The following is a 10,984-nucleotide window of genomic DNA, read 5'->3' as shown; positions in this document are numbered from 1 at the left end:
AAACCACAAGGGAAACTGACTGGGTAAATTTTGAAAGAATGAGTATGAGTTTTACGACCCTGACTTCTAATTGAGTCAGTGTGAGTACAGAAGTAAAGTCCCTTTGAACAGGAAGAGTTTTACTACTTAGGTAGCTAGCGGGAATCTGCATGTGTTTGAACCAATGTGCTTTAATCCCATGTGCCTGCATGTACCCATTATACAGTTGAGCGATACCGGTTTATAGAAACTAGTATAACGCAAAACTGTTTTTGAAGAATTGCAGAGAGATGTGTTTTATTTAGTGATGATCCCATTTCTGGAGTTGCACAATTTATCTTTGCATGTGGTCTTTGAATAATGTCCATGAGTAGAACAATTTAACTTGGTATTATTATGTCGGTAATAAAATGGACAGAAATACTTATTTTGATGTTTGATTGATGGAAGAGATTGGATTTGTGGAATGTCACATGAATATTTCATTCATTCCATGGATATTTGATTTGTTGAGTGAATATTTAATTTAATTCATGGAATGTATATTTCATTTATGGAATGTAGATTTCATTTATGGTATAAATGTTCAAATCATTGAATGAATATTTGATTAAAGGAATGAATATTTGATTCATGGAATGAATATTTGATTCATGGAATGAATATTTGATTCATGGAATGAATATTTGATTCATGAAATGAATATTTGACTCATGAAATGAATATTTGATTCATGGAATAAATAATTGATTCATGGAATGAATATTTGATTCATGGAATGAATATTTGATTCATGGAATGAATATTTGATTCATGGAATAAATAATTCATTCATTGAATAAATATTTGATTTATGGAATAAATATTTCATTCATGAAAAAAATATTTGATTCATTCCTTAAATACTTAATTCATGGAATATATATTTAATTTATTCCATGAATATTTGAGTTATGAAATGAATATTTAATTCATGGAATGAATATTTAATTCATGGAGTGAATATTTGATTCAATGAATGAATCTGATGTTTGGAATGAATATTTGTTTCATGGAATGAATCTTTCATTCACTGAATAAATATTGATTTATTGAATAAATATTTCATTCATTGCATGATTATTTTATTCATAAGAGTAGATATTTGATTTGTGTTTTTGACCTAATTGGACAAACTTTGCAGTGGTGGTATTTTAAAGGTATGATTTCCCATTCTTGCAAGAACAACAACTAAAAATAATGAGTTCCCAAATGAACGTAAAAAGTGATTTACCATTATAATATTAACTTACAAAGCATTACATGAAGTAAAGGTTTATACGCTGGTCTTATGCAGCATTTACACAAGTAGTTATAATATTGAGTATATTATTTTTTGAAACCTACAGAATAGAGTTCTTGTATTTTATTATATATTGTGTATATGTACTCTACATTGAATATGTACCAATGTAGTGAATTGTAGTGGACATGTGCATCATTTGGTGTTTGAATTCTGCCAAACTGCACTTGGTTTTGAAACTTCCAAGCCAGAACATATCACTTTCAATTAAGTTTTGCTGACAAATAATGAGTGATGTTTGAATACACTAAACACTAGTGGTAATTGTCAAAGACCAGTAGTGTCAACAGAGACCAGTCTTCTACCTGGTGTATCTCAACATATGCATAAAATAACAAAACTGTGAAAGTTTGAGCTCAATTGGTCGTTGAAGTTGCAAGATAATAATGAAAGAAAAAACACCCTTGTTTACACGAAGTTGTGTGCTATCAGATGCTTTATTTCAAGACCTCAAAATCTAAATCTGAGGTCTTGAAATCAAATTCGTGGAAAATTACTTCTTTCGCGAAATCGACGTTACCTCAGAGGGAGCCGTTTCATGAAATGTTTTATACTATAAACAGCTCTCCATTGCTTGTTACCAAGTAGGTTTTTATGCTAAAAATTATTTTGAGTTATTTCCAATAGTGTCCACTGCCTTTAATAACAAATGAATCAAGTAATAAGGGAAAGATACACTTTTGATGGAATATATGTGGGGATTTCAAACGAAATGCAACATCCGACTAGTCTACTTTGTATAAGTGAATTTGTACCAAAAAATATGTTGCCATTACAAGAATAAAGTATTTCTGGTATTCCCTGTGTTAGATGTGCTGCATTAAACAATAAATATAAGGATACAATTCAAGTGATTAAAAAAATACACGTTAATTTACACTCTGCCATTTTTTGCTTTACTTTTTAACTCGTTAAATTTTAGTTGGTTTAGGATCAGGTTTTGTTTTCCAAAATGGAGTCTGCAAACACTTGGTTGTAGATCAATGGTTATTCATAAACCATCATAATTTTCATAATTATCTTGAATTTTGCAGCAAGTTCATAGATCATTTTTGGAAACATTTTACTTTTCTGGGATCATCTGTTAGTTAAGTTTACACCTCTGTTACTTTAAAAGACTACATGCTTTGTTGTGGCAAATCTTGAACACCACATAACTGTTAAAGGCACCGGACACGTTTGGTAATTGTCAAAGACCAGTATTCTCACTTGGTGTATCATAACACATGCACAAAATAACAAATCTGTGAATATTTGGTATCAATTGGCCATCAAAGTTGCAAGAAAATAATGAAGAAAAGACACCCTTGTGGCACATATAAGTGCTTTCTTCAGACGCCATCAAAAAAGTGAGAAATTACCTCTTTCTCAAAAAGAATCAATTCTCACAATCTCTATGCTATCAACAGCTCTCTGTTACCAAGTTAGTATTTATGCTATTTATGCAAGTTTAGAGGTAATTACCAAACATATCCAGTCCCTTTTAAGAAAACTTTTTATAGGTGATTTATAGTGGTTGAAGCTTTGCAATTGCATAGTGTGGATGGATAAAAGAAAGTACCTATTCCAAGAAAGATTGTTGGTACAACCATGTATATGTACAATGTATAAACCTCTGTTGGGAAAAGAGTTTGGTCTGTAGACAAGAGCTTTTATTGTATCAAACAGTATTTATGTTAGTATTCTCCTGAAGATGAGCAGCATTTACTGGTAATAGTTACTTCCTACTTTGTTTTATGAGAGTAATTTTTATTTAGAAATTATTTTTAGGTGTTTTTACACTTCAGTTCGACGCAAATGTTTATCTCTAATTAGCAAATCGGCCCCTCCCAAATTAAGGACCGGGGAGGAAAAAGCCAATGCAAATCATGATTCTTAAATTTAAAAGTTGTAATTTTGTTATTTACCACCCATGTTGATGGGCTGATTGTGTAACTCAACAATTGTTTATTATTACTGCCTTTTAGTACATGTACTTGTATAAAGTTCTGGAAAAGTAAAGAGTAGACAACTCCTCTAAAGGCCCTTGTGAAATCACAGCTTTAGCTGTTGCTCTGGTTGCAGGCTCCATATACTTTCATGGACTTCAAATAGACGGTACCCAAGCTGGAGCCAAAGCTAAACCTTGAAGTCGAAAATTCCCTATGTTTAAAGGGAAGGTACCATTTGGTAATATTTTAATGGCACTACGAACAGTGCCTTGAAAAAAAGAGACATCAAATCGGTACAACTGGTTGTTTGTAAATTAACGGTAGGCCTATTACATTTATTAAGAAAACAATTCTGAAAAGGGTGTTTTTGGTTATATTTTCATACTTCATTAACGCACAGCTTGCTGGAAGGCATTTTTTCTTAGAAGACTATAATTTAAGGGATAGTTTCTTTTTAAGAGGGTGGGTGGATGAAAGTAGAAAACATTTCGCATCGACAACAACTACAAGCGAATCCAATGTTGTAGGGCCTACATTGTACTTCTGCGTACCTCACAAAATCTAGAATTTATGTCATTCTTATCAAACAAAAAGTACTCTTTAATTTTCTTGTGTAAATATTAATTTGCTATTTTTTAATTTGCTTGATCATACCTGAAATACGTTATTGATATAAATATTGTCAATAAAGTATCCCAATAATGTATGTTTTCTATTTCTATAAATTAGACATTATTTTGTGCTGCTATCTGAAAATGGGATCCAATCAGCTTTGATTTGAAATAAAATAAAATATTAAGTAACAGTTGAGAGTATTAGTGTGTTTTGATTTTAGAAAAAAAGTTTGGTTTATGAGTTTGATGTCCTGTTCATTGTTGATGTATCTTGATAGAGTGCTTTCATTTTCATAAACTGTGATGAGGACGATTTGGGTATTCATCAATACTTGTCCTCCGGAGCTTTAAGCTACTTAAAGGTCCCAGCCTGTTTTGATGGTGGGGGGGGGGGGGGTCCAGTTCATTCTGCTTTTTTCCTTTCTTTTCGTGTTAGTGTCTGTGCATAATTTAAATCATAATTGCACCCTGGAGGAATTTGCACGAACCATAACTGGAAAAGTTTTTCAATCAAAATATGGCATGACAAAGAAAAAAACATCACATATTCTATTTTCTCATAATTGTTAAAAAAAATGTGGGGATAGATCTATTTCGAAAGATACACAGTCACTCGTACACTGTTTTGTTTTCCTCTTTGGAGACTCCGTTATGCCGTATACATAGTATGACGTCAAACTCACGGCGTATTGACATTTATTTTTAGCACCACACGTCATCGGAAACCCCCCCATACGTCCATAAAAACGTAAGTGTACGCGCATGGATATGCATGCATGCTAAAGCGATAGCAGTGTTGATTTTGCTACTCATCAAGGAAACGAGCTACATTTTACCCGTTAATTTCGTGATTAAGTTGAAAGCATGTACGGTCATCATGGATGTGGTGGTAATTTGGCAAGACAGGAGAACAGGGCTTTAAAGGTATGAATTTAAAGGAATAAATTGGTAGAAGTTGAATTGAAAATGAAATGAATGTCCTCTCCGGCCTCCGCCATGTCCGCCCCAGATATCCATATCCATCATACACGCAGGCCAGCACTACCACTAGGCTGTATGACATGACAGACTACTGACAACAAACATGGCCAAATGCATAATAATTTATTGCTTGCAATGCAAGAAGAAGGAGGGCATGAAATTGAATAAAGCATTTTTTTCTGTATAGCCACTGCATTCATTAGAAACAAAGGCCTTCCGAGTTCCGGTCACAGTTAATAATATATGGATGGCCCAATACTAATAAATTCTACCGCCGTTAAAAATTAGGTTCAACTTTTTCTTTGTTGTGCTGCTGGCCCTCTATCGCATTTTCGTCCTTCTGTTCCTTTGTCATTTTTATTTTTTAGTTGACTCTTTATTGTTGCCTTTGCCATGACACCTTTTTTGTTTTGTTTCATTATATGCCGGTTAATACATTTAATAACAATACTTTTTGTTAATGAAATACCAACATGACCAGTTGACCACCAAGCTTTTGTCCATGGTCAAGTGGTTAGACTGGAGGGGTGACTTGCATCACAAGGTTGTGAGTTTGAATCCCCCCCAGCTAACCGCTGATTTTCACAATGACTAGAATAAATATTGTCGTGTAGTTACTGAATCACAATTTCTTGATTTGTCCAATTCATAATCATACACGTTAAATTAAACCAATGTTTGTATTATGAGAGAGATTGGCTGTTGCCAGCTTGGTGTTTATATCCCCTTGTGGGAGTTTGCCGAGTTCCCTTGATGGGAAGATCATCTAAACAAACAAACAAACAACAAGGACTGTTCCTTGCTCTACTATGACTACAGCACATGCAGTAGCGCACCAAATTATAGTAATGTTATTGTAGGCCTAGCCTATTTGATCACGAAAACCACCTCTGCCCTCATTTAAAGGTACCTAGGCCATTTACCAATTCGGGGGTGGGGGGGGGGTACTTCTAGTCGTAAAACTTTCATCTATCAACGCCGATTTTAAAAACGTATAGCGTTATGGAGGTCCAAAATATTAGACCCCTATAAGGCTCACGGGGGAGCCTTATAGTTTCTAGAAGTAGGGGGGGGGGACAAGCGTAAAAACATGGTCTTAATGTTTAGTATAAATTACTGGGATTCGAACCTACACCCGCCTTGAGAGTGTATTAACTTAGGCCGTGTCCAAATTGGCGCCTTCGGCTACAGCTACGGCTAGGGCGCGTGCGTCTGCTATTCTTCAACACTGACAGACGCGCTGATCTAGCCGTAGCTGTAGCCAAAGTCGCCAATTCGGACACGGCCTTAGACACCGGAACTAAACCACTCAGCCACAATGTCACATTATTATTATAATTATGTCCTATGTTTCATTTTTTCTTGTCCAGCGAGAAGCTAAAGCTGAAGTGCATGAGGCTCGTCTGCATAACAAGGCCATGAACCAAGCCCTTCATGGTAACTATGGAAGGGCTGCAAATCTTGAGGTAAATCGTAAGACCAACAAATATAACTTGGTTGGTTAAAATTACTCATTAGATTTCTCAAAACAACCATCGACATGACAAAGGGGAAAATAAACTATCACTTTAATGACTAACGACACTTTAATAACTAAATAGTAATTAAAAAATATGTGCATGAGCTTTCGTGGCAATAACTACATCTACAATCAGATGCGACAAAGAAAAACAACAGTATTTTCATGACAAAGGGATTTAAGTCATTTGAGAGTAAGATTTAAATGATGTCTGGCACAATGCCTTGTTAAGGAACAAGTGAAGGGTGTTTCAAGCTTGCTGTACATATAGCCTGAGGTTGCGTTTCAAACATTACATATTGGTTGAATTACAGATAAATCAAACTTACATACTCAGTAATTTGATGTGCAGACGGATTTAGCAGAAAGTTTCCTGAAAAAAAACCAATCCTTCCATGCGACGTTCTGATGAACAGATGTGAAATTCTCCCTGATTATGGAAACTTTTTGCCCTATTTCAAAGAAGGTCCCTCTAAATATCTCCCTGATTGTTGAACAAAAACTCCTTGATTGTTGACTGAAATATCCCTGATTGCAAGATGCAAAGTTTGGCAGCTCTGATACAAGATGCCTTGGAACATTGAGTTCCATACTTGTGTCAAATGGGGGGGGGGGAGGGGCACGCTCAAACAACATAAAAACATGACTATCCTGAAAACATTGCTCTGTGATTTTCACTTTTTTGTTCTAAAAAACCTTAAGACTAATGAGGCTGAACTTACTGCAGGTAAATTGTATCACTAGCATCTTCATTAACAGGGAGTAGGGGATTCATGTCATGGCCAAAAACTTGATCTACAAAAGATATCAAAACCCTTAAAGGTTACGGGTGTAGTAGCTTGGCATTTATTTATTGATTTATCTTACTCATATTATTTACTATTTGTTTTTACTCAGATGAAAGCCAATTCTGCCCACCACAAAGCAGAGCATGAACGGTTTAGAGCGGACGCCCTCCACCATGCTAGAGGTCATCAACACCACCACCCTGCCCCTCACTGTCACCCTACTCCACACTATCCTCATCATTCACCAAGCACCGTGGTTGTACACAATGTACATCATGTAAGTACAATTATATTTGCCGTAGGTTCGAGGGAACTGTGAAGAACCGTTTCTTATTTGAACAACTGTTCCTCACCTATTAAACTATGCATACATGTAATCCGTCTTAATAATGTTTGAAGATGACAACAGAACTTCAAGAAGAGGAAACATGATGTTACCAAGGTATAACAAAACAATTGTGGCACGCTGTGACGGGATTCTATGGGTTGTGTACACCCTCGGGGGCAACTGTTACAAGCAGTAGCTATCTGGGTTTTTTTGCATTTACGTTTTTCCATAGTTTTCAAACCTCAGTTGGCAAATACTTGGCTGTGACGTTGCAATAAAAAGGTCTTCAAGACCAGTTCAAGACCAAGGTTCAGTGACCATGATGTCCAATTAGTAATTAGAAGTGACCTCCTGAGGATCATACACGCCTAAAAAAAACCATTGCAATTGCCGTGGTGCCCTGTGCTCTTGGTTGTGATTCCCTTTGCAAAGTTCTATTACAAATTAACATTTTCCTCAGAGAAGTGCCCCTAACGGGAGGGAAATTGCCATGTCCTTCAAGGACAAAATTCAAGGCCTGTCATAAGCTACTTGATTTGTCTCAAAAAGAAACCTGTGAAAATCATTAATTTTTTCGGTTACTTATTTCAACAACAAAACAGCATGTTCCTGCCACTCCTCCATTGCACTATCCGACTGGTACTGTAGCTCCGCCTCCAACTGGACCCCCGCCTGCTTATCAGGGTAAGTGCGAATCTGTCAAATCTCATGCTTATTTTGATAAACCATGGTTTGTCACTGCCCTAGAATTGCAAAGGTCTTGGGTTCAAATCCCACCCAAGTAATATGCCTGTGAGTTTTTTCACTGAACTCGGGAAAGCATTATACAGTGCTAACACGTATCCGTGTAGGGGTAAATCCAGAATGAATATTTATAAACCATGTTGTATATTAATAGGAAAGAACACGACCTAAAACATTGTTGAGTGAAGACATGAGAAGACATGAGGCTGTAGGACAACACTCAGACTGATGACACTTTACAAAGAGACACACAGTATTACACCAAACAACATCCAATACCAAATAAATATCTTCATTTAGCCATGTTTTAACCTGTCAATCCGGACCCTTTCTTAACAAATTCATCACTACAAACAAAGATTGTTATCATCATTCACTTTACCCCAAGACTACACCTGAATGTAAATGATTTCATCCTGACATTCGCTCTGCACACAGCACCAAGACGTTGAAGAAAGCTTTTGTTTCAGTGGCCAACCCAAATATTGAACTGCCCCACACCCTGATCCTGACCACACAATGGACAACCCTATTGGTGATTGTATGGTACAAGATACAGATACAGGAAACTTTCAAACTAGAGTAGAGGTTTACCCTGGCTTATAATGAATACCCACTGCACCCATTGGTTACCTAGCAGCACCCAATGGTAACCAAGCGGCACCGGGTAACCCAGCATACAGCACCCAAGGTTACCAAGCTTTTTTGCTGTCACATGTAAATCCACTTGATGATGATAATCAGTATGCTGAAGAAAGCTTGGTTACTAATTATTGTTATATCTTTTTGACGTTTGTACAGCTGTAGCTACTGGATACCCAGCAGCACCCGCAGGTTATCACCCTGCACCTTCTGGATACCCAGCCGCACCCAGTGGATACCCAGCCGCACCCAGTGGATACCCAGCAGCACCCACTGGTTACCCAGCAGCACCCACTGGTTACCCAGCAGCATCTACTGGCTACCCAGCAGCATCTACTGGCTACCCAGCAGCATCTACTGGCTACCCAGCAGCACCCACTGGTTACCCTACTGCTTCACCATATGCAGCACAAGGACCTACTTACCCCAACCCTTACAAGTAAACCCTTGAACAGGCGACGTGGAAGGTATAGTGTTCATTCTGATGAGTACCTTCAGTCCAAACATCTGTGAAAGTTAAAGATACCTGGGCCCAATTTCATGGCTCTGCTTACCACCAAATTCTGCGCTCGCCATTCTCACCATTCTCCGCTTACTGTGCAAGCGCCAAATTTCTGCACTAGCTGTGTAAGCGAAGAATGCCTAGCTGTGTAAAGCGAAGAGTACCAGCAAACATTCCCTGCTAACCTGAGAAAATGCTTGACAAAAGCACAAATTTCCCTGCCTCAAAAAGCTCTGGTTCTAAGCTTACTGAAAGCAGAGCCCTGAAATTGGCCCTGGTCTTGTCAAGCCTGGTTCATACTTCCGGCGAATATGAATGCAAAGCAAGTTTGACGTGAATTTGACGTCAGAACTATCCTTTCGCAGGATGGTTGAGCGGAGTTGAACAGCTGCGAAAATTCGTTGCGAATTTCGTAACATCAACATTCGCTTCGATTCGCATTCGCAGGAAGTATGAACCGGGCTTTAATCACTTATTCAAGCTGACCCAAAAAAAAAACCCAACACACCTTGGTAATAAAACAACTCAAAGTATACCTTGCCTGATATTGGGGCAGAGGGTCCCTCCCCCCAATGTTCCAATACCTTAACTCACTACTTTCCTATAAAGAATTCCTGATAGTCCAAGCACGCCATGAAGACACAATAATGAGGGGGGGGGGGAAGGTTATACCACCATGCCTCAAAAGAGCTTTTCCTGTTTTTGTTAAGCAACTCAAATCATTCTTTTATATTATATTTGTTAGCATGGTTGATACATACTGGAAGGTCTAATATGTTTGTATTATTGTTTATTTCAAGATTATAAACCAAGTTCATCCTCGGTCTGTCACACAACCAAAAACCCTATTGTTAAAATTTCTCAAAGTCAATGGGTAAAAACACTCACACACTTTTAGAGGCCGACAACCAAATATTGTTACTCAATACATTCTTACTACACAGTTACAACAAATTTAATGATTAAATATCATGTTCTACTTCACAGACCTGGAATTACACGTCTGCCACGGAGACCATGGCCTCCATTGCCCCAGGTCTCTGCCTTGGTGTCCCTTCAAAAGTTTCCCATTGACTTTAAGATTCTCTAATGCAAGTGCCTTTGCAAAATGAAAATGGTCTTGCCCTTTCAACATGTTCAAAGATGACATTCCAGGCCTGATTTCATCCACTCCTAATCATTTTGAAAGACTTTTTTTTCTCTCTTAAATAGAGAGTTGAAAATATTTTTGAGTATCAATAGCTCAAACTGGGCAAAAATTCCAGTTTTAATGGAAAACTTTCTAAGTGTATAGTAAATCTCTGTTGATAGGTTTAGAATTATGTGTATCTGAAATAAGGGTCTAAAATTTAATTTTCCCAAAGATTGTAGAGTATAAAGCTGCCATTATAGTTGACTATACTACATTAACACCAAACAACCATGAAGAGAGCAATAGTACTAGCTGTTTGTGATATTGTGGAACAAATCATTAGGCAGGATCTTTAAAGGGTCCATGTACTTTTTCCTAACCCAAAACACAATGTCCACAGATTTACATTAAACTTACACAGTTTGAAGATTATGATAGTAGAAAGCTTCGCTTAAAATTTTACTTACTGAGGTGCTGCAGTT

The 10,984-nt window shown here is 37.1% G+C and overlaps 1 protein-coding gene across 1 annotated transcript; it reads left to right on the top strand.

Moving 5' to 3' along the window:
* Positions 1-4,616: 4,616 nt before the first annotated feature.
* LOC117293028 (splicing factor 3A subunit 2-like) lies at positions 4,617-10,433 on the top strand. The gene is made up of 5 exons (XM_033775235.1): positions 4,617-4,790; positions 6,218-6,313; positions 7,264-7,431; positions 8,085-8,166; positions 9,028-10,433. Exons 1-5 carry the CDS (start codon positions 4,731-4,733, stop codon positions 9,309-9,311), a joined length of 690 nt encoding a protein of 229 aa, XP_033631126.1. The 5' UTR covers positions 4,617-4,730; the 3' UTR covers positions 9,312-10,433.
* Positions 10,434-10,984: the final 551 nt, after the last annotated feature.

This window comes from Asterias rubens, chromosome 7 (assembly GCF_902459465.1).
Source record: "Asterias rubens chromosome 7, eAstRub1.3, whole genome shotgun sequence".
Classification (NCBI taxonomy): Eukaryota; Metazoa; Echinodermata; class Asteroidea; order Forcipulatida; family Asteriidae; genus Asterias; species Asterias rubens.
Note: the sequence above shows the minus strand (reverse complement) of the source record. Positions and strands in the feature narration are given on the sequence as shown.

Coding starts and splice junctions, on each gene's coding strand:
- LOC117293028 (XM_033775235.1), top strand. CDS start 4,731: ATGTACGGTCATCATGGATGTGGTGGTAATTTGGCAAGACAGGAGAAC. Junction 4,791..6,217: donor AGGAGAACAGGGCTTTAAAG/GTATGAATTTAA, acceptor TTTCTTGTCCAG/CGAGAAGCTAAAGCTGAAGT. Junction 8,167..9,027: donor ACCCCCGCCTGCTTATCAGG/GTAAGTGCGAAT, acceptor ACGTTTGTACAG/CTGTAGCTACTGGATACCCA.